Source organism: Emys orbicularis, chromosome 18 (genome assembly GCF_028017835.1).
Source record: "Emys orbicularis isolate rEmyOrb1 chromosome 18, rEmyOrb1.hap1, whole genome shotgun sequence".
NCBI classification, from domain to species: domain Eukaryota; kingdom Metazoa; phylum Chordata; order Testudines; family Emydidae; genus Emys; species Emys orbicularis.
Window position 1 is genome coordinate 16,749,601 of NC_088700.1, and position 24,243 is coordinate 16,773,843.

At 49.2% G+C, this 24,243-nt stretch overlaps 1 protein-coding gene across 1 annotated transcript in view; it reads left to right on the top strand.

The window, feature by feature from the left end:
• Nucleotides 1-24,243, top strand: part of ASTN2 (astrotactin 2) — a 551,498-nt gene that overhangs the window by 183,638 nt on the left and 343,617 nt on the right. The window contains exons 7-9 of the mRNA XM_065418613.1: nt 335-419; nt 1,379-1,453; nt 1,994-2,131. Of these exons, the coding sequence (XP_065274685.1) occupies nt 335-419; nt 1,379-1,453; nt 1,994-2,131 (298 nt within the window). The remainder of the gene's footprint in view (nt 1-334; nt 420-1,378; nt 1,454-1,993; nt 2,132-24,243) is intronic.

Below are 24,243 nucleotides of genomic sequence, written 5' to 3' on the forward strand. Positions count from 1 at the left end.
CCCCCCTCCCTTTTGTTATGTGTTCAGCTGCATTGTGTTGCAGCTCCAGGTAAAGCAGGAACCGACAGAAGGGCACTCTTTGGGGGAGCTAGCCGAGATCAGAGACACTGCAGGGGGTCTCTCTCCCACGCTCATCACCCTAGCATCTAAGTAGATTCCAAAGGACTCTCGGATCCAGGGAGGGGCGTGGATGGAAGGGATGGGGCAAGGAACGCTAGAACTGACAGCTGTGGATGAACAGGGAGAGGAATGGTGGTGTGGGAGAGCCGCATACAGTGACTCCTCTACGTGTTCTCTGCAGACAGAGGTTGAATCTCTCTCCTTTCCCTTTTAGGTGAGTGCAGCTGTCATGAAGGCTACGCCCCTGACCCAGTGCATCGGCATCTGTGCGTGCGCAGTGACTGGGGGCACAGTGAAGGGTGAGTGGTGCTGGTAAGATGGGCACTCACCCCCAGAGTGCCCCCTTGGGTCCAGGCTGGCATGTAACCCTGCACACTGCCCGATGGTCCAACGGTGACATCTCTGCCTCAATTTCCCCAATGCCTTTTAGTGAGTTCAGTGAGGTTTTTACTTAGTGAATTAGAACAATCTAATTCATTTAACTAAAGGCCGAATGTGGCAGGCAAGCAAGCCTTCTGCCCAGCGTCCTAGCTGGGGAAGCGGCAAATGTCTGCCCGAACCGAGTCCATTTGCCTTCTCCGTCCGGGCTCCTTACCCGTGAGGCCTTCTCAAATTGAGGCCCTCTTCTGGAGTTGGGCCTCTTGCCATCAGCTGGGGAAAGGTTCCTTCTCTGGGCTCAGGGGGCCCACAGAGGTTGAGCCACTGCAACTCTTCTCTGGATCTGGATTGCCTGCTGCTGTCTGGTAAGGTCCTTTCACTGGGACCAGCTCTCCGGAGGGACTTGTCACTGATGGCACCTGCCTTTTGAAACACATTCCCTCCAGGAGTACCTTTCCTCAGTCCCCTTTCCTGGAGAGTTCCCCTGAGAAGTCCCTCTCCTCCAGAGCTTCTGGAACTTTCTGACTGAACCCTCCTAACTCTTTATTAAGCCCAGGTGTTCCTTAGCTAATTAACTGCTGCCTGGCCGCCTATGTAATTAACGATTCACTGGTGGATCTGGCTCGGTTCGTTCTCTTTAGCAGAGTCTGTCACAGCTAGTCTGGCCCCGTCAGAGGGTCAGGCACCCTGTGACGGGTGCTATGAGCCATTAATGTCAGGATGGGGAGAACAGAGTGTTACCTTTCTCCCAGATCCCCTTTCTTGTCTACCAATACCTGATGTGTCTAATTGGCTCTAGACCCACCCGTTGGCGTCCCTGGGTGTTTACCTTTCCTTGCTGGTTGACATGCTGTGCTCTCTTTCCCTCTCTGTCTCTCAGGCCTTGGCCCTACACAACACTCGAAAGGGGCTATGACTTGGTCACAGGAGAACAAGCGCCAGAGAAGATACTCAGGTAAGCTGAATGACTAGTCAGTCAGTCTGTTGGGAGGAGGAACACCTGGCTGCCAGGACACATCGGGTCTGTTTGGGGACCGCTCCAGCAGGCTTTGCAGTCACTAGCTCCTGCTGCCATCTTGTTGTTCTGCCTGTGCTGCACTGGCTCCGTTTGTAGTCAATGAGTTTGGAAGACCTGCTCACCTCCTTAAGGAGGGGGAAGGGTTTCACCCTCCAGTCACCATCCCCTGTGGCATGCACCTGGGTCAGGAAGCAACCGAGGGAAGTGTGAGCTTCCCAGTGATCCACTCTGTCCTCCCGATTCAGAGGGGCCGGTTCGCCCACTGGTGCTCAGGCTGCCCTTCTATCCCTCTCCCTGCTCTCACCTGTTCTGGCTCTGTTCCCCAGTGTCGGCTTTCTGGAGCAAGATACCAAACAGGCTCCATAATCCACCCCACTATACCATCAAACCAGCCTCCAAATGTTCAAACATTGAAGAGGGACCAAGCGCTTGCCCTGTATTTCATGTGCTTATGCTACATTCTTGCCCCTCTCTCAGGTCCACTTATAGTTTGGGTCAGGGCCTCTGGCTACCCGTCAGTAAGAGCTTTGTGGTGCCACCTGTGGAGCTTTCCATCAATCCTCTTGCCAGCTGCAAGACAGACGTCCTGGTGACAGAAGACCCGGCAGACGTCAGGTAGGGGACCAAACTGTCTTGTGGAGATGACTCTCAAAGCTCCTTGTAAGAAGCTGAGATGCAGTACCCCTCTGGTGAGATATCTTCCTATCTCCAGACGGGACTTTCTCTTGGGCTGAGTGCGACTTTGAATACTTCAAAAAGGATTTTTCCCAACATGGTGCGTGGGTGGGGATTGGTAATGAACCTGTGTTGCTCTTGGGTGTTCACCCTGCGATTGGCAATCCTGCACACGAGTCAGTTTCTTGAGGGAGAATGTGTTTTCCGTGCCCGTGTCTCCTCAAAAATCTCTGTACATGCTTGAGTCAGTAGAGAGCCACCTTCATTGTAGGTGATATGCATGGTGAGAAGAGGCGTACAAGGACGCTGTACAAGGTTGTTTAGTTCTTCTGAGCTTAGGGCTGGCCTACACACACAATTGCTCAGATTTTAACTAAAGGTGTGTTTTTAATCCATGCGGCTAAACTGGTGCAAATGCTGGATGGATTCTCTTAAACCAATTGAAACCTGGCTTATACTGGCGTATCTTACATCAAAGCATTCACCAGTGCAAGCTAAATGAGAATAAGGGGTCAGGGATGTCAGGAGCTCAAGTGGCTAGCGAGAATCACATGCTCTTATATGACTGTGACAAGCACAAGTGGGGAATGGTCTTTGCAAGGCGGGGTGTGGAGGGGAGAGATTGCTTGCTTGACTTGGCAAATGGATTATTCATCTTTCAGAAATGCTCATAGAAATGCCAGCAGTTCTCCTGGGTATTAAAGCATTAGGCAATGGCTCCAGGCGGAGATGGAGGGTTGGCAGACATGTACTCAAACTCAGGCATGCATGCAGCCTCCAGCACTTGACTGTGGTGCCCAGGAGGGGTCAAAGCTGGTCCCTCGTGAACAGAGCCCACCTTGCCTTATCTTGTTTTTATGCATTTTTCTCCTATGCTTCTCTGTAAACTTGGTGGGTTTTGTTTGGCTTCCCTGGCGTGGCTCACTCTGTTTCCCGGACTTTGGTTGGTTGATACTGGTCTAGTTCAGAAGCTGGATCTAAGGGAACCTCTGCTGGATGAAGGAGAAGTGTACTGAGTGTGGGCTGGGAAGCAGAGGTGTTCTAAGTGTTACCTTGGGCAAGTCACTTGTTCACCGTGTTCCAGAGGGAAAGTCAAGTATAGGACAGGGCCTCAGAGACTGCCCCGATGGAGCTGTGATGGCTGTCAGCTGAACGAGGTTAACCCGGGTGCAGGGCACTTCTCACCCCACCTCGTACATGGGGGTTTAGCTATGCTGCCCTCCTAGATATGGAAGTGTGAGCTCCCCTTCTTATACCCCTACCCCCAACCACCATGAGTCTCCCAAATCAATCCATGATTGAGAATAAGCCAGTCTGGTTCTACTGAGACCTCAGGCTCTTTTGTTCTGGAAAGACTTTCCTCATGAATGTGAGACCTCACTTCTTTACCCCATGTATCCTCCTCGGTCTTGCAACTCTATCTTCGAACATTAAGACATCCATCCATCCATCCATCCATCCACTCACTCAACAAGGGTGATGGTCAGGTGTGCGTCCTCTTTTCCTTCACCCACAAGCTAGGCACAAACCCAACCTTAGGAGAGCAGTGTTGTCTAGTGTGCTGAGCAACCAACAGGGCATCAGTACTCCTGGGTTCCATGATTTTATCACAATGCTCCTGCCCTTTTCTCTCTGCCAACTAGCCCATTTCTCCAATAGTCTCCTTCGCTCCTTCTTTCCCTTTGCTTCCCAGGTATTTGGCTGGTGGGTCTCACCCACATGCTCAGGGTCTAACTGATCACCATAACCAGGTCAGGTTGGCAGAGACCCTGGTTTTTTTTTTTTTTTTTTTTTTGCCTTCCTCTGGGCACGGGTCACTTGCTGGTTTAAACTAGTGTAAATGGTGGATTCTCTGTAACTTGACGTCTTTAAACCATGACTTCAGTAACTCTGCCAGAGGTTAGGGGTCTATTACAGGAGTGGGTGGGTGAGGTTCTGTGGCCTGCGATATGCAGAAGGTCAGACTACATGATTGTGATGGTCCCCTCTGGCCTTAAAGTCTATGAGCAGGGGCGGCTCCAGGCACCAGCGCAGCAAGCACGTGCCTGGGGCGGCAAGCCGCGGAGGGCAGTGTGCCAGTCGCCGTGAGGGCGGCAGTCAGGCAGCTTTCGGCGGCATGCCTGTGGGAGGTCCGCCGGTCCAGCGGCTTTGGCGGCAATTCGGCGGCGGATACCGCCGAAGGCCGCTTGACTGCCGTGCTTGGGGCGGCAAAAAACATAGAGCCGCCCCGTCTATGAGTTTGCATATAGAACACCCTCCCTTACCTTGACTGTAAAGAGACCAGCCTCCCCTTCAAATCCCTCCTGAAGATCTACTTTGACCATGACACCTACAAGGCATCTGCCCGTGATGTAGCCATTGCTAGCTGTGTGTCAGGGAGAGCTGCTGTTCATTCATGTAAAAATGTAAAGTCAAGTTATGTTCCCCATTTCCCCCTGCCCCTCCTATGCTGGCTTTCTCATTACGCTGTCAGCTGTTACGGGAACTAACCCTTCCTGAGAATATTCTGCCCCGACTTCTTGTGTGGCCTCCTCCCTGCCCCACCCCCAATGCAAAACAATATACTTGATGTTTCTACTGTGCCTTCTATCTGTGGAGCTCAAATTGCTTTAGACACAAGTATTAGTCCACCCCAAAGCTTTCTTTGAGGTAGGTAGGCATTCACCCCACTTCACAGACTGGGCAATGCATGCGCCTGGAGGTTCGTGTCATGCCCAAGGTCATGCAAGAAGTCTGTGGCAGAGCCAGGGTGCCAGCCCAAGAACTCCTAACTCCCCATTTTATGCTTTAGTTGCTGGGCTCACTTTTCCTACAAAATAATATACCCCAGCCTTGCAGGGCTGTTGTGAGTTGCTCACTTTGTATCAAGCACTTTGTGGTGCTGGGGTGAAAGGTGCTGGGGAAGATTTAACGTGCTTGTGCATTTTTAATATCTCCCAGGCTATCTAGCCCGGAGAATATTGTCTCTCGACACCTCCAGTTTTAGTCCACGCTATTTTAATAAAAGCAGTCTATTAAGCTCGGTTTTCTCTTGGCTGCAGTAAATCTCTTCAAACACTGATCCCTATGGGAGATTCCTGGGATTACTTGCCACTTCTGAGGGGGTGAAAGAGCAACAGGTGGGGGTGGGGGGAAGCTTCAGGTGCCGAGAATGTCACTTGCTCCCTGGTAAATGAAACTTGAATCTAGAATTGTGGATATAAATATTGGAGTGACCCAGGTAAAATAAAGGGAGAATAGTTCACCGAGCTTGACTCTGACATGCAGGAGGTGCTAAATTATTAAAACTTTAATAAACGTAATAATAAATATTTGATGTTGAATTATGGAAGTTTTCACAGATACAGTGGAAACCGAAAAAATGATCGATTATCTCTGCATTAGAACTTAAACACTGCTCAAACAGGGATCAGGCTGTCAGCTCCGGGGCCCGGGTATCCCATGATGGATGACAGCCAAGGTGATGCACGCGTAGCTTGGTGTGTTACAGGTTCTCTAATGCAGTGACGGATGCAGTGCAGTGCAGTGCAATCCCGTTCCAGTGCTGGAGGTTCACTGCAATGCTGAGAATAGGTGATGTAGTTACAGCCGCTGTTAAGGAGGTTTGATGCTGTCCTGTCTCAGCACTGGAGGTTCTCAAGTGCTCTCTTGTAATAAGAAAGCTGCTTTGAAAGCTTAGCTGTTGGGGAAATAATCAAATCTATTTTCCCAGTTCCTTCACTTTGTCCTTGAGGACTGACACACACTCGGCGCATGTCTACACTTGGAGCTAGGGGGGCGTGATTCCCAACTCGTGAAGACGTACTTGTGCTGGCACTCAGAGCTATCACACTAAAAAGAGTAGTGTAGCACGGGCAGTGGTGAGCGGCGGTACAAGCTAGTAAAAGCCCATGCAGACCCCATAGGTACGAGTTGGGGTAGCCAGCCTGTGCTACCATGGTACACTACTCTTTTTAGCATGCTAGCTCAGTGAGAACTAGCGTGCGGATGTCTGCGCTAAATTGGGAATTAACCCCCTACCTCTACGTCTCAGAGTGATAGTCCGGGAGGGGAGATACTGAACTTGTCTGTCAGGGCTGTAAATCCCCAATCCTGACCTGGAATATACAACCAGGCATTGGAGACTCCTGGGCATTTTATTGTAATATAGTAACCGTACAGCAGCTGGGGTCTTTGCCCTTGGAGCTTCCCATTGCAGAGTATAATATGGAGGTAGTAATGCAGGCGTGTCTCTGGATTGCAATAGCTCATTTATTGTGTTGGAATGCATGAGCACTAATGTGGTCACATCTCAGCGCCAGGGCTTCTCCTGGTCTGTGCCGAAATGCATTAACTGTAATGCAGCTACGTCTTGGTGCTTGGAGAGGTTCCCATTTGCTGCACTGTAAAACGGTGGCGGTAATGCAGTCATGTATTTCTTTTATGTCCTTGGTAACAAGTGTGCCACATTCCTTCAGACCTTTCATTAGTCTGTCCCCTTTGGCTCGGGGGTCACTCGTCTCTAAGAGTTTAATGGAGGGAAATTGCAGGGGGGCTAGTTATGAAAAAGCACGTGAAGTCTTTACAACTCGGAGGGTAAAGGTCTGAGTGTGGCCTTGTGTTTTTATGAAGACGCCGGAGAGTGTGTAAAGAATAGATGGAGATCTGCCTTTCAGTGGCTCTTCAGTGAAGTGCTGACTCCAGCTTCCTGCCGGCATTCAGAGGGAACGCTGTACTCGCTCGCCGCTCTGCTAAATAGCTCGACAAGAGAGTCAGCTGCATGTCCCAGCTGTTAGCTGCAGGTTGGCTGAAAGGCCCTAGAGAGCTCAATGAGTTTCAAGTCGTGACTTAGAGAAGCTGTTATCGTAGAAGTTAGAGAGGGAAAGGACTATCAATTTGTTTAGTCCCATCTCTTTTGCAATGCAGGATTGTTCCCCATATTACATTTTCTAGCAGAGATGAGCTGGGATATAACTTTGCATGCATCGCTTACAATGGTCTATTGTTTTAATTTTGTGCACCATAAATTAGGCACATGCCTTCTTTTATGGTTAATGAAACTTGAAAATATAATTAATATACTTGCATATATAATTCATCAGGGACTGCATTAAGTGTCCCCTCCTCAGCCAGACAGTGTGATCCATTGCATGATGTAGATATCAGTCTCATGTCACTGCATGGCCATATACAGATTGGAATCTTTGTTATTGGGCATTTGGCCCGGTGCATTATGGGGCTGTTCTCCTAGCTCTGAAGCATCTGGCATTGGCTGTGCTAGAAGCAGAGTATTAGGCTTGATGGACTCTCCCAGCTTCCTCTCCTCCGATGCGACCATCAATCAATATTTGTCTCCCTTTCTTAAGACACCTGTTAATTTCCTGCTCTCCCCCATCTCTGTGGTTTTCCCCATGTTACTCCCTGTGAATGAACTGACCTCCCAGCCTTGGCTTGCAAACCCACATCTCTCCTCGTGCCGATCCCACATTTCCCACAAGTTGCAAGTTCATAATATCCAAACCCTGATTGGCCCCCCTCGGTGTCTCCCAGAGTGCATTGCCTTCTCGATCTGTGCCAGCAAGTTCTATTGGGACAGGACTTTCTATAGCTTTACGTATTGCACAGCACCGTGAATGTTATCAGTTCATTATGTACCTGGCAAGCCTTGCACACCCAATGTAATTTCTCCACTGAATCCCCCAGCTGTAGTTTAAGCAGGACTATGGTTGGTAAAAAAGGTGTGCAGTACTGGGGCAGCAGAGTGTATATAGAATTATAGAAACATAGGGCTGGAAGGGACCTTGAGAGGTCATCTAGCCCAGCCCCTACACTGAGGCAGGACCATTCCTGACAGATGTTTGTCTAAACTGTTCTTAAAAATCTCTAATGATGGGGATTTCACAGCCTCCCTGGGAAGCCTATTCTACTATTTAACTATCACTATAAGGAAAAAGATTCTAACAATATCTAACCTAAATCTTCCTTCCTAAAGATTAAGCCGATTGCTTCTTTTCCTACCTTCAGTGGACATGGAGAACTATTGATCTCCGTCCTCTTTATAACAGCCCACAACATATTTGAAGACTGTTAGCAGGTCCCCCCCTCAGTCTTTTCTCAAGACCAGGGCAGGCTCCAGGCACCAGCTAAAGAAGCAGGTGCTTGGGGCGGACAATACTAAGGGGCGGCACTCCGGCCGCTATTGGGGCGGCACGTCCGGGTCTTCGGCGGCGGGTCCCTCAGTCCCTCTCGGAGTGACGGACCTGCCTCCGAATTGTCGCCGAAGACTGGAGCGGCGTGATTGCGCTGCCGCAGCTTTTTTTTCCTTTCCTTTCCTTTTCTTTTTTTGCTGCTTGGGGCGGCAGAAAACCTGGAGCCGGCCCTGCTCAAGACTGAACATGCCCAGATCTGTTTTTTTTTAACCTTTCCTCATAGGTCCGGCTGTTTATCACTTTTGTTGTTTTCCTCTGGACTCTGCAATTTGTCTGCATCTTTCCTAAAGTGTGATAGCCAGAACTAGACACAGTACTCCAGTGGAGGCCTCGCCAGTGCTGTCTTACAATATAACACACCTGTTATATACCCCAGAATGGTCTTAGCCTGTTTTGCAACTGCATCCCATTGTTGACTCATATTCAATTTGTGACCCACTCTAATCCCTAGAGCCTTTTCAGCAGTACCCCCCGCCTAGTCAAATATTCCCCATCTTGTGGTTGTGTGTTTGATTTTTCCTTTCTAAGTGTAGTACTTTGCATTTGGCTTTATTGAAATTCACCTTGTTGATTGTAGACCGATTCTCCAATTTGCTGAGGTCGTTTTGAATTCTAATCCCGTCCTCCCAAGTGCTTGGTGTCATTCACACGTTTCCACTCCGTTATCCAAGTTATTAATAAAAAAAAATATTGAATCGTACTGGACCCAAGACAGACCCCTGCAGGACCCCACTAGATACGCCCGGCCAGTTTGACATATGTAAATGATGCTGACAGATCAATAGTAGTAGTGGAAAGTGGCGTCATTATGACCTAGAAAGTGGTCAGCTGCGGCGAGCATTGGCATAGGTGAGCAGAGACTGCATGGCTAAGGAGACTGAGAAAGGGAGAACCTTTCACCCCTGTTATCCGTTCAAATCCAGTCCAGCTCTAGTGCCTCAAAGTCGGTACATCGGATGGCTGTTTGGCAGCTTGTGTGGAATGAGTGGATTGTCCTGGTCCAGAATTTACCGAGCAATCGTCCGCATCACAAACCAACCGTAATTAGCTTTGGATTGAATGGGCCATAGAGCTTGAATTCCCCTTTTACCCTGAAATGGTCCCTGTGGGATCTGGGGTTAGACACATGGGTGGGTAAATAGGTAGGGGATTCTTGCACCTTCTGCTGCCCATGTGGTCTGTGTTGAAGCTTTTGATCTCCTTTTCCTTTCACACCTGCTGATTGTCTGTGCTCGGTTATTTATTTATATCTATTTTTTTTTTTTTATGTTCTCCCCTCTCCAAAGTGGGGGTTTCGTGCACTCCAGCTTTGTCGCTGATTCCAAAGAAAAGTTTCTAATTTAGTCTGAGCAGCTATAAATCACAGAAGCAGCGCCTCAGCTGCCAGCTGACATGACTTACATCTCTATCGTTATGGCAACCATAGAAACAAATAAAAGCCCTGCTTTTGCTTGACAAGCCTTTGAGGTGCCCTGATGGAGAGGCAAGTGTTCAGCGGAAGAATGAATTTTCTTGAACTCGCTGTCGATCCATCTTCGTTTTGCTCCCAAGTGAGCCCCTTTGCTCTCTGAATTGTTTGGCAAATCAACAGGGTTTTTTTTCCCCTCTTCTCTCACTACTGCACATGCTTCTTCCTTTCGACGGTATGACAGAGAGGGAGCTCTGTCCGCCGTCTCCGAACGTACCCAGCCAAACAGGTGAGCGCTGCAGGAGCAGTGCTGGCTGAAGCCACAAACTCTATCCCTGACTCGGGCGCCGCTGCTGTCCTGTTGGGTGACCTTCGAGCGAGTCGTTTAGAGGAACATTTTCCAAAGCACCTAAGGGTCAGAGTTTTGAAAGTTCTTTAGGGGACGCTGCACTCAGCGTTGCATTGCCTGAGATCCATTTTCAAAAGTGACTTGGGCACTTTGGAAACTAGCTCAAATTGAAAGTCAACAGGATTAGGGCTCTTCAGTGACTTGGGGCACTTTTTTTGGGGGGGGAACACACCCTTCGCCTCTTTCTGCCTTAGTTTCTCCATCTATAATAGGAGGATTGTAATACCCACCTTGATAAAATGCTGTGAGATCTGTGCAAAAGAGCGAATGCTATATTAGTGACAATTATTACATGTGAATCGCGTTCCACTGCCAGCAGAGACTGGAAAAATGCTGCCTGTTGCCACGTTAGATTCCTTTTGTTTGCATTTTTACTAGTATCATGGTACTGCCAAGAGGTCCTGACAGCGATCCGGGCCCTCTTGTGCACACATAGTAAGAGACAGTCCCTGCCCCAAGGAGCTTACAGCCTAAATAGACAAGACAGACTGAAGGTGAGAGGGAAAATGAGGCATAGAGAGGGGGAAGTGATTTGCCCAAGGTCACCCAGCCGGTCAGTGGCAGAGCCAAGAATACAGCGTAGGTCTCCTGAGTCCCAGCCCAGTGCCTTATCCATTGACCCACACAGAACTGATTCCAGGATCTACTCTAGAGCTGGCTTTTCTTGGCGCACTCTTGCACAGCATAGAAAGGGTTTCCAGCTTCTTTCCAGCGCCGCCTGAAGAGTCACACTCTCTCTCTCCAAGTTCACTCATGCTGTTCTGCATTTCCCCGTTCTGCCTGAGTGAACCATTCATCTTGGCATCACCTGCTTGTTTGCAGAACCTTAAGGAAACAAGGCTGGCCAGGCGGCGTTCCAGGGCTGGGGTTACTGGATGGTGCACATCAGTGATGGATGGGAAGGACATGGCTGATTAGAGGACCTGCGATTTTGTGATAGCTCTGTGCCACATGGAGTCACAATGGGTGTGGACGGGAAATCGAGTCCCCTGCACCCTGCTATATAGAAGATCTGTCTGATAGGCCCCCATGGGAGAGGTTTGGCTTCGGGACATTCCATGCATCAGGGTGGAAGAGGTTGCTGAGGGAGATGCTTTTCCTGTGAGAAACCATTTGCTGCTGCCGCTGCTGGAAGAGAGAATGGACTAGCGCAAAGCAAGTCCTTTATCAGCCCCTTTCATCAATGGCAACCTTGAGCCGCAGGGAGCTACCTTCAAAGGCTATTGCTCTGTCAATAATGGCAGCAGCTGGTACCAATAAAAGTGGCCCTGAGCCCCTGACAGCAGGTGCCGGTGATGAATGGACGGCTTAACGTGATGAAGCAAATTGATCATTGCATCACCGACCACAACTTATTCATTTCTGAAAAGAGGGTGATTCATTACCTGGCATGTCACGGTGGCTGTGTCATCGCCAGAGATAACAGCCCTGTTGCACGGGCTGATGGCGCTCATCACCCTGGCGGGCTCCTTGTTTCCACAGGGAGCGGGGGAGGGGAGCCCCAAGTCTTTAAAGCCGGGATAGGGACCGTTTGTGGGCCCCATTTCCCAAAAAACTACAGAACAGGAGAGGCCTTTGCTGAAAGACAAACGAGAACGCGTTCCAGCCCTGTGCTTGTAATCTCCCTGGACAGGGTCCCGGCTGCTCCTTGGAATTCTTCCTCACCTCCCAATTTGATTTATGAGAGCAGATGAAAAGAGCCAGCTATTTCTAGCTTGGCTAAGGGATGACTAAGTAGGGACCTACCCTTGTGAAAGCACTTTGAAGGGTGTAAACGCCAAGGCAGGATAGGAATTATTTAGGGCGGTACACGGTGGTGTAATTCCGGGTGATCGGATGATATTAGTTCAAAGGAAAACGTACACTGAAAGCCACCTGTGAATTGCCCAGCTGGGCCAGACCCCGAGATCCATGTAGCCCAGTATCCTGGCTCTGAGTAGAGCTGCTCTGAAACTGTTTTGTCTGAAAATGCTGATTTGCTGAAGCAAAATGTTTTGCCAGCTCCATGGCAGATTTGACAAAATGTTTGCCGGAACACAGACAAGTTTTCATTGGAAACCTGATGGTGTTCCAGGGTCGAGTGCTCTCCGCAGCAGGGAACCTGGCAGTCCCTGAGAACCCCAGCTGGAGCCAGGTCTCTGGGGGCTGTTAGGATCCCCCTCTGTGATAGGGAGCCCTGCCAGCCCCTGGAGCCCTGCCTGGGAATGAAATTGAATCATTACAAAATCCTGAACCAGGATGAAAGCAAATTGGAAATACAAAACTCCTCGAGAACCATCCTCACACCCTCCAAGTTTTGGCCAGCATCAGTTGCTTCCAAGGAAGAGACAAGAAACCCTGCAGTAGATAGTTATGGAATAACCTGCACCTGGAGAAATTTTCTTCCTGACCCCAAGCATTAGAAGTTGGCTCATGCCCTGAAGCATGAGGGTTTATATCCCTTCCAAAGCTCTTGGGGTTTGTTCTATTCTTTGTTGTTGGCTTTTTTAATTCTTACTATTGTAACTCTGAGTCTTTTTATCATTCGTATAAATGTCCTTTTTAGTTTTTTTTTAATCCTACAAAATTCTCAGCCTCTTGCCGTTGAGTTAACTCCACCCCAAGAAAAGTGACAGCAGCATTTTGGGCCATTTAAAACCAGTTTGGAACCAGCTTTAGCAATCCCAGTGCCATAAAAACCAACTCTGGAATGTCTCAAGAAACGGTTTGGGTTTTGCCTGAGTCTGACTGCTGTTCGCATTGGCGCTGGTGCCTCAGAGTCAAGGAGAAAAAAAACTAACTAACTAAAAAAAAAAAACCTCCACACAGATGTTGTTTATATATTTATTGAGCCAATTTCATAAATAAAAAAACCTCTTCAAAAGTGAACATATTTGTAACACTCATATTTGTAATGCTCTTTTGTTTGCTCTGGATCTTTTAATAACAAGCTTTTAAAACACGGTTTGTTATTGGACGCTGCAGCTTCCCTAACTCAGTGTTTTACTCCAGATCCTCAAAAGAAATGAGGGATGACTTTTTCTATCATTGTTGTTATTAATAATGATGGACACGTATTATGCTAGCGTCCACAGGCTCCAGCCAGAATCAGACTTCCCACTCTGCTCAGCTGTACAAACACCTAGGAAGTCCTGGTTTCATTCTCCTCCAAACAGCCTCTTCGTTGCAGGAAGGGGACTGAACAGATACCCAACCGGCATCATGAGAAATATACGAATAGAACGGGGTGCAGGGAGGGACACTGGGGTGATGCAAATACTCAGTGCAGCTGGGGAGCAGCCAGATAGCACAATCCAAAAACTACTTTGTCATGAAAGGGCTTTTCTTATTCTTCGTCTATTTCTTCTTCTCCCCCCGTCACCCCTCCCACACTGCCTTTAGTGGTGGTATTTAGGGAGAGAAAATTAAGACAGAAAATATCATAATGACACTATATCCCCCCCGGGGAGGGTGGGTCAAAGCTTGAACCTGCCCAATCCCTGTCGCCCGGGCAGGGGGGCCAAAGCCAAAGCCCCAGGCAGGGGGCCTGTAACCTGAGCCCCAGCAAGTCTAACGCCAGCCCTGGTGACCCCATTAAAATGTGGTCAAAACCCACTTTGGGGTCCCGACCCACAGTTTGAGAAGCACTGCACTATATAATCCATGGCGCACCCACATCTTAAATACGGTGTCCAGTTTTGGTGCCCCATCTCAAAGAGGATATACAGCAGGGGTTCTCAAACTGGGGGTCGGGACCCCTCAGGGGGTCGCAAGGTTATTACATGGGGGGTCGCGAGCTATCAGCCTCCACCCCAAACCCCGCTTTGCCTCCAGCATTTATAATGGTGTTAAATATATAACCAAGTGTTTTTAATTTATAAGGGGGGGGTCGCACTCAGAGGCTTGCTATGTGAAAGGGGTCACCAGTACAATAGTTTGAGAACCACTGATATACAGGAACTTGAAAATGTTCAGAGAAGGGAAACAAAGATGATCAAGGGCATGCAACGGTTTCCATATGGAGAGAGATTAAAATGATTAGGGCTGTTCAGCTTAAAAAAGAGACAGCCAAGGCGTGTATGATAGATACCCTGCTATAAAATCTTTAATGGTGTGGAAAAAGTGAATAGAGGATGTTACTTACCTTTTCACCCAATAAAAAACTAAGAGTCACCCGATGAAATTAATAGGCCACAGGTTTTGTACCAACAAGAAGAAGTACTTCTTCACACAACGTGCAATTAATCTGTGGAACTCATTGCCAGAGTGGTGACAGGCATGAGATAGGGATGTTGAGATGGCCAAAGTATAAGAAAATAACTAGCTAAGTTCATGGAGGATAGGTCTATCAATGGCTATTAGCCAAGAAGGTCAGGGATGCAACCTCATCCTTGGAGCAACTCTAAACCTCTGACTGCCTGCAGCCGGTGCAGAGAAGGGCTATGAGGATGATCAGGGGGATGGAGAGCCTGTCTTCTGAGAGGAGGCTTAGGGCTTGTCTACGCTTGAAACACTACAGCGGCACAGCTGCAGCAGTACGTCAGTGTAGACACTACCTAAGCCGAGGGGAGGGGTTCTTCCGTCGCTGTAGTTAATCCACCTCCGAGAGGTGGTAGCTAGGCTGATGGAAGGATTTTTCCATTGGTCTAGTGCTGTTTTCATGGCGGGTTAGGTCAGTTTAACTCCGTTGCGCGAGGATGTGGATTTTTCACACGCCATAGCAATGTAGCTGGGTTCACCTCACTTTTTAGTGAAGACAAGACCTTAGGGCTGGTCTGCACTACAGCGTTAGGTCAATTTAACTACATTGCTCAGGGCTGTGGGAAGAAAAGCCCCAGCATAGACAGTGCTGGGTTGACAGAAGAATTCTTCTGTCGGCCCAGCTGCCGCTTCTCGGAGCCGCGGATTTATTCCAGCGGCGGAAGGACTCCTTCCATTGTTGTAGTAAGTGTCCACACGACAAGGCTACAGTGGCCCAGCTGCACCAATGCTGCTGCAGCATTTGTAGTATAGATGCACCCTAAAAGAGCTTGGCTTGCTTAGTCTAGAAAGACAAGGCTGCAATGGGATCTGATTGCTCTGGGATCTGATTGCTCTCTACAAATGCCTTGTGGGGTAAACACCGGGGGCGGGGGGGGGGGGGGGGGAGAAGAGCTATTTAAGCTCAATGCTGGCACCAGAGCAAATAGGCATAAATTGGCTATAAATAACTTTAGGCTGGAGATCAGAAGGTTTCCAACCATCAGAGGAGGGAGGCTTGGGAACTGCCTCCCAACAGGGGTAGTGGGGGCAAAGAACCGAACTAGCTGTAAACTGATGCTTGATAAATTTGTGATTGAGATTATATGGCTGGGTTGCCTGTGATAAGAGGGGCCTGGACTCAGGGACCCAGAAGGTCCCTTTCAGTGCTATGTTCCCACGACAGCTCTCCCGCGGTTCAATCACATAATGTCCCTTGGGCAGCTACAGCTTTCGCCTCTGTGGGGCAGTAATGTTAGAGAACAGATTGAATTTATTTTTCTTAGCTTCTTTTCCTGAAATTTAGTAGGAAGAGCCACCACCATGTGACCAGCCAGCTCTGCGTGGACCTCAGTCTCCATCTGCAAGCTTGTCTGAATAAGGGCCAGTCCACACTGGGAACTTACATCGGCATAGTCATGTGGCTCGGGGGCATGAAAAACCCACGCCCCTGAGCGATGTAATTAAGGAGACTGAACCCCCGGTGGAGACAGCGCTAGGTTGACAGAATAATTCTACTGCCCACCTAGCTACCACCTCTCGGGGAGGCTCATTAACTACGGCGACAGCAAAACCCCTCCTGTCACAGCAGCCAGGTCTACACTGACGTGCTATAGCGATGCAGTCACAGCACTAGCTGCGTGCCGCTGTAATGTTTCCAGTGTGGACAAGCCCTGAGTCTCTCTCTCTCCCCTTCTCCCTCTCTCTCTCACGCGCGCGTTTTTAATCTCCAAGAATGATCACTGGATTTCTGCAGCCAGAGGGCAAAACTAATACACTCTTGAGAGACAAAACTTTCTGGGAGTTTAATAACGATGTGTGATGAGTAACCTGAGCTAGTATGAAGGATGGAAACAATCCACGGGGTGAGAAGAAAGAGAGGAGAAATGGATGTGGGAGGTGGATTCCATCTCCTGGTATGGGTGTTCGTCCATCCTTCGTCTGTGAGATTCTCAGGGCAGGGATTAACCTTTATGTCCAGTAGGACCCTAGGGCATGATGGATCTAATCATTGCCACATCACAGGCTGTGTCTGCTGTCCTGGAGGAAAGGAGTTGGTGGCTCTGTCGAGTTTCCAAAGGGTTGGGTTTCACATCACATACAACTCTCACCATGACTAGCATCCCGATTGGCCAGCCTGAGCAGAAAGGCTTGGGCTAGATTCTCATCAGGGAGCCAATGCTGGCAGCTTGGTCCTGTGTGTCCAGCCTAACCCTTTGAGGAACCCCGGCTGCTGAGGAACAATTTTAGCTTTTGCCACCGGTGTGAGATCCTTCGGTGCCAGTGAAATATCGGACATAGCAGAGTCATCTCCCCTCCCCATGATCCAATCCTGATGTGCCCCTCCCTATCCCCTCCACCAAGGGAGAGCCCCTAATGCAGGGGAAATGTTCTGCTGGCCATTTCTGAGATGGAGGTGGGGGAAGGAAGGGGCAGTAGTGCTCTTCCTCTTGCACAGAGCGGCTTAGACTCCAGAGCTGTCTGACACCTCTCACCAGTACTTAACATCTGCTTGTGTAGCTTTACATGCCCTGTGCTGGGACCTTAGCCCCAGCTGTGCCTTGCAGCGGTCGAGAGGTGACATTACAGCCAAAGCTGTTTGTTTCGGCCCTAAATCATGTGCTGTTTGGTCTGCATCAGTTCAGGTTTCACTTTATTCTCCCTTGTTTTGATTATAGATGTTTTACCAATCCCCCCAGTATGGCTCCTGTGAAGTTGCAGGGCAATGCCTCTGCTTGGTAGACCTCTCCGATGGTACCGTGGGGGGTAGTGGGTAGTACATGTCTAGACATTGCATAGAACTGCTCCAAGCAGAATGGCATTTCGAGGAACTAAATGGAATGAGAGAAGCTTGGGACATGGGAAGGAGTCAGGGGGGGGGGAAAGATGAAGAAAAATTAAGTAATACCTAGCAAAAATAATCCCATTGTGGGAATTGCCCAGATTTCTCTGCCTGATGAATTACTGAGCACTAATCAATTCTACTCCAGACGCTTCCTCTGGTGTTTTTAATAGAACGAGTTACTATTGGCTTAAACCAAATGGCTTTTATTGTAATATGGATCGGTCTGGTTAGGGACCCACTGCTGCACAGCAACACAAAATGTACACAAGACGTCAGCTCTGGCCCCCAGAACCCGTCACAAGCTGCAGGTCAAGTCAGGCAGACACTGTAACAGCAGTGGAAATAAACAGAACAGCAAAAGACAAGAGGGATTCGATGGTTTGGAGAGGATTCGGCCTCTTGTAGAATGAGCACTGTCCATGTCATAGCTAAAAATAATGACCTTGAGAAACAAGGTCTCAAGCCAGCCTCGGGAGGCATGTGGAGTGATTGTTAGAGCTACCACTGGAAAGAGGGATTTGTAGATTCCTAGTTTTTCAGGCTAGAAGGGGGCTCACGATCATCTAGTCTGACCTCCTGCAGAACACAGGCGATGGAATTTCACCCAGCAATTCCGGCTGATCTAAAGTTATGGGTTCTATTCCCTGCTGTGACACTGATTCTCTGTGAGGCCTAGGGCGAGTCACCCCTTTTTCCCGAGAGGTGCTGAGCATGTACAATTCCATTTCAAGCCAGTGGAAGCGGCGGGTGCTTGGCACCTCTGAAAATCAGGTCCTTGGATTCCCATTTTCAAATGCAAGTGACTAAAGTTAAGTGCCTAAATAAGCGTTTAGGTGCTTAAAGATGGATTTTGGTGCCTAACTTTAGGCGTCCCTAGGATGAAAATTAGGATCGTAACCTTTCAGTGCTTTAGTTTTCCCAGCTGTAAAATGGGTCGGATGTTACTTAGCTCTTGGCATGTGGGAGGTTTCCGAGGCTTAAGAAAGGCTGGAGAGCCTCAAACACAGGGTGTGGTAGATGGGCAGAGCACTCTTGTTCTGGAATCGGGACTGAGAACTGTCTCACTGTACAGCGGTTGCTACTATATTTGTAGCACTATTCTCACGTGAAGGAAACATTTGTGGTTAAGACACTGAACTTCCTGTATAACTTCGGGCAAGTTACTTAGGGCCTGATTCTCATTTATGCTAAGGCCTCTTTAGGCTGCCCAGGCAGTGTGAAGGGGCTTAGTTGGTGTAAATTACATTTAGCCTTTACACTGCCAGAGCTGGATGAGAATCAGGCCCTTAAGCTCTCTCTGCTCCAGTTCAACAACTCTAAAATATTTCCTTTCTTCCACTTTTTGTCTGTCTTGTTTCTTTAGAGTGCAGACTCAGTGGGGTAAGTTCTGCCTCTTGTTATGTGTATGTGCAGCGCCTGGCACAAGGGGGTCCCGATCATCGTTTCTAGCCCATAGGTGCTACTGTGATGCAAATCAGAATAGTTCTGCTGTCCATTGTGGCATTTCTCCCGTGTAAAATGGCACTGCGGCTCTGACGCATTCTCTTTTCTGTCCATCCAATTCTTTTTTCTGGTAAGGTTGCACAGCCCGGCCCCTTCCCTTTTGGGGAGTTGCATTGGTTCCTCGGCATGCATCTGTGGAAGCACCGCCCTCAGTTGCGAAACCTATCTTAGGGTATGTCTATACTTAGAACACTGTAGCGGCTCAGCGGCGCCCCTCTAGCGCTTCAGTGTGAACACTCACTACAGCGATGGGAGGGGTTCTCCTGTCACTATAGTAAATCCACCTCCCCAGGAGGAAGTAGCTAGGTGGAGGGAAATGTTCTTAGACCTAGCACTGTCTACACCGGGCTTAGGTCGGCATAGCTAGATCTCTCAGGGTGTAGCAAGTCGAGCAGTCACCGCCGCGGCGCCTCCTGCTGGCCGGTGTCTCTCCTGACTCAGGCCCCCGTGTCCCTCCCGGACCCCAGTGCCCCTTACCCTGGGGTGCTGCCTACCGCAGTACCCCCACACTCTGGGTCTCCCCTCACAGGGGAACCCCCAACCCTCTATACCCACCTTGCCTCAGTGGCTACTGCCAGTCATCATCTAGCCCCCACTCACTGGGGCAAACTGCAGTCTGTAATGGCCACTCATCACTGGCAAGGCGGTTGGACCAGCTGCCTCTGCCTAACCCTGGGCTGCACCTCTGCCGCCCCAGTACCTCCTTGGGCCTTAACAAGGCCTCAGTCTGGGGAGTTGGCAGGCGGGAGCTCCCCAGCTCCTCTTGCCCTTCCCCAGCCCTGCTCTGCTTGAGGTACCCTGTGCTCCCAGGCAGCCAGGTCCTTCTCACTCCAGGGCTGGAGTGAGCGTGCCTCCGCCTTCTAGCCCTGCAGCTCTTTTATAGGGCCCAGCCTGGCCCCGATTGGCTGCCTCCCAGCCTTTCCTATTGACTCTCAGCCCCAGCCCTCTCCCAGGGCTGGCTTTTAACCCTTTCAGGGCCGGTGTGGGGTGACCGCCCCACTACACAGGTGTGTGGACCTTTTCACACCCCTGAGAGACATAGGTATGCCAGTGTAGACCAGCCTTCAGTCTCTTCTCAGATGTGGGATGGAGTAGATCTCCAAGGCCATGTCTACACTAGCATTTCTGTCAGCAAAACTTTTCTCGTTCATGGATGTGAAAAATCGCACTGCCCCCTGAACAACATAAATTTTGCTGGCATAAGCACTCGTGTGCACAGCGCTATGTCAGCGGCAGACACTCCCCCGCCGACCCAGCTACCGCCGCTCGTTGAGCTGGTTGTATGACGTCGACGGGAGCGTTCTCGCCTATCAGCACAACGCGGCTACAGGAGAGATCTGACAGCGGCACGGCTGTATCAGTACAGCTGTAAGCTTGCTAGTGTCGACGTGGCTGAAGTTACCGGCTCTTTGGGACCTGCACTGACCCCAGCGACACAGAATTAAGCACAAGCTAACACTTCTCCAATAACGTGGAAGGCTTAAAACGGCACGAATGAAGAAGCTGAGTGCTAACGACACTATGTAAATATGTACTGAGCCTTTGCAATAAAAGATTCTTTATCCAGTTCCTTTGTATTCAATATATATTAAGTAGAAATGGGCCCCACCAAAAACTGAGCTGTAAAATCCCACCATTTTCTGGGTCAAACTCCATTACATCACACTTTATATTGAGTGTTGCTTTGTAAATATTTTATAAAGGGCTCATTACTGGTTGATAGATGTTTTAATAAAGGGTTAATCGATTGTTCTAGAGACCAACAGGTCAATAGGCTGCTTATAGCCATCTATAACATGCATTACTGGTGTCTGTAACATGCTTCTAACATCTGCTAATCATTTATTAGCCTTTTATAAACTAGAATGTCCCCTTGATTTAAAGTGGGACCTTTACCTTGGAGACTTAAGAAGGGCCATACCGGGTCAGACCAAAGATCCATCTAGCCCAATATCCTGTCTTCCAACAGTGGCGAATGCCAGGTTCCCCAGAGGGAATGAACAGAACAGGTGATCAAGTGATCCATTCCCTGTCGTTCATTCATAGCTTCTGGCAAACAGAGGCTTAGCAAGAGAGGACTTGCAAAGAGCAGGCTAGACATGGACCGTGGGGCCTTGTTTGTGTGCCGAGCGACATTTGATAGTGTGAGGATTCAGATTTAGTCAACAGAATTGGGGCTCAGATTTCCAAGGTGACATTGCTCACCTCTGTATTTGCACATGCAGAGTGATATTTTTGCTCATGGGCTGTACAAATGTGCCCCTGGCAAGTGACTGGCACACTACACACACATCTGTATATGCTGTTACCCCACTTGTACCCTGGAAATTCCAGGGCATAGTGGGTTCGCCCTTGAAAATATGGCCTGCCATGGTTACCTAGACCGAGCAGGGCTCCTGGTGGCTGTATTGGGGGCTCACTTCACAGTACTGCATCATCCAAGTGTGCTTTCTCTAGCTGCAACATCACAGTCATTGCTTGCAAGTAAATCATCCCCAGGGCCCTCCCTGAGCTGCATTGCACAGTGTGCACAGCTGGGGTAGGGTGTGAGACCCCATATTAGGTGTATCTTGTGACTGTGGCTTTCAGCTTGCTAGCTCCATCCTGAGGGTAGGTTCCTTACTCATGAGGCTGAAGCATTTGGGCTAGTGATGCTGCCGGTTACTGCAAGAACGGTCTAACCTAGAAGTACCTCAGCCCTTCAGATTGGTCACCTCCAAAAGCCATGACACCGTATTATGAACAGGTTGTTTCCCAAGTTGTTTTCTTCTTGGCTCTTAGGTATTTGTTCTGTATCGGTTCTTATATTGCCCTGCCTATGGGAAGGGGGAGGGTGTATTTTGATGGCAGTGGACAAGCGTCCACTTCACAAATCCCCATTTCCGGGTGGCGCCCAAAGCTGTAACTAACTGGGCCATGGGGACTGGATTCTGTTCTCCCCGCAAAAGTGATTTCTCCAGGGTAGAGCAGTGGCGGGCGGGCATGGACATGGATCCCGTGCTCACAGGGCTGCCAGCCAGGCACTGAAATGTAACAGAGACACTAATTTTTAAAATCTGGTTGTTTGAAACTGTTGGTGGGTTACACACTCTCCCCCGCCCCCCATCCCCATAAAACTGGGAGCTGTTTTGTTTAGGTGCATTTTAACCATAAACAACATCCTATTTTTTTTTTTTTTTTTTTTTTAAACTATCAAAACAGATAAAGAACAAATATGGATCTCAGGCTGAGCCAAAGAAAACTTCTGAGCACAGAGGGAGAGCTCAGTGGTTTGACTGCTAAACCCAGGGTTGTGAGTTCAATCCTTGAGGGGGCCATTTAGGGATCTGGGACAACAATCTGTCTGGGGATTGGTCCTGCTTTGAGCAGGGGGTCGGACTAGATGACCTCCTGAGGTCCCTTCCAACCCTGAGATTCTATGATTCTAGGATAATGCATTTAGAAACCCCAGCAAGGGTGGGCAGCAGAGGGGGTGATCCATGCAGACAGAGCCAGGGGAGGCAGTTGTGGCTATCCATACCCGGGGCTCAGCAGCCTTGGCCCATGGTGGAGAGGGGAGCATGGGGATTGTTATCAGCCCCTCGCCGAGCATGGAGAGGGCGAAACGTGTATGGAATTGAATGCTGACCTGGGGGCTGGTGTATGAGAGAGCTCCTGCTCTGGGCTGCTGGGATTCATCAGCCTGGGTGTTGCGGATATTTAAGGGAGAACAAAAAGGTTTGCTGAGAAACATCTGCCTCCTTGGCTTCCAAGCAGGCAACACTGGAGAGGTCTGTGCGCGCACAAGTTTTAAACCCCACTCCCCTGCATGACATGAGGGTGAGGAAGGGATAGGCCGTGATTCTGCCTGCTAAATCCGCAGCATCTCTCTGCCCGGAACACATTCCCTTCTTGGAGAGACAGGCCCGGTTGCACCTCCTGAGACTGTTGTCTTCTGCATGTCTGTGTGTCTCTCCCATGTGGCTTGCCTCCCCCTTCCCTCCAGGGTGAGTGTCAGAGCCTGGAGTGTTGCCATCCCTGCAGGGCATGGTGGCACGACATGCAGCCAGTGCATTCCTGGGCTCAGTAGCATGTGGGGGTGGCTGACCGTGCCTGTGCACGCTAAGCTGTGGCGCGTTCCCAAGACCCCCCATCTTCCCTTCTCTTCCCTACCCACCACACAGGCAGGTCAGAATTTAACCCCTCTGACGTTAACAGTGAGTTTGCAAAAAGAACAGGAGTACTTGTGGCACCTTAGAGACTAACAAATTTATTAGAGCAGAAGCTTTCGTGTGCTACAGCCCACTTCTTCGGATGCATAGAATGGAACATATATTGAGGAGATATGTATACACATACAGAGAGCATGAACAGGTGGGAGTTGTCTTACCAACTCTGAGAGGCCAATTAAGTAAGAGAAAAAAACTTTTGAAGTGATAATCAAGATAGCCCAGTACAGACAGTTTGATAAGAAGTGTGAGAATACTTACAAGGGGAGATAGATTCAATGTTTGTAAGGGCTCAGCCATTCCCAGTCCCTATTCAAGCCTAAGTTGATTGTATCTAGTTTGCATATCAATTCCAGCTCAGCAGTCTCTCGTTGGAGTCTGTTTTTGAAGTTTTTCTGTTGTAAAATAGCCACCCGCAGGTCTGTCATTGAATGGCCAGACAGGTTAAAGTGTTCTCCCACTGGTTTTTGAGTATTATGATTCCTGATGTCAGATTTGTGTCCATTAATTCTTTTGCGTAGAGACTGTCCGGTTTGGCCAATGTACATGGCACAGGGGCATTGCTGGCACATGATGGCATATATCACATTGGTAGATGTGCAGGTGAACGAGCCCCTGATGGTATGGCTGATGTGATTAGGTCCTATGATGATGTCACTTGAATAGATATGTGGACAGAGTTGGCATCGGGCTTTGTTGCAAGGATAGGTTCCTGGGTCAGTGTTTTTGTTCAGTGATGTGTGGTTACTGGTGAGTATTTGCTTCAGGTTGGGGGGTTGTCTGTAAGCGAGGACAGGTCAGTCTCCCAAGATCTGTGAGAGTGAGGGATCATCTTTCAGGATAGGTTGTAGATCTCTGATGATGCGCTGGAGAGGTTTTAGTTGGGGGCTGAAGGTGACAGCTAGTGGTGCTCTGTTATTTTCTTTGTTGGGCCTGTCTTGTAGGAAGTGACTTCTGGGTACTCGTCTGGCTCTGTCAATCTGAGTTTGCGGGTCCTCTCTCCTCATCCCCTCTTCTCCTTTCATTTATTGAATGAGCAAAAACATCGAGGGCAGAGATTTCAACAGAGACATTGCCAGCATGTGATATCGCAACACAAGGATTCCCTGCAGCCTGTTGCCCCATAAGAGCCTGGCCCTGGCCCTGGCCCTGGCAGAGAGAGATACAATGCCTCCCTGCCATGCCAGGACGTGCTGTCCAAGTCAATGGCCCCTTGACCGTTCAGCTTCCCCTCTGTTTACCCTGGATCCTCTACTGGGGCAATTAAACAGCA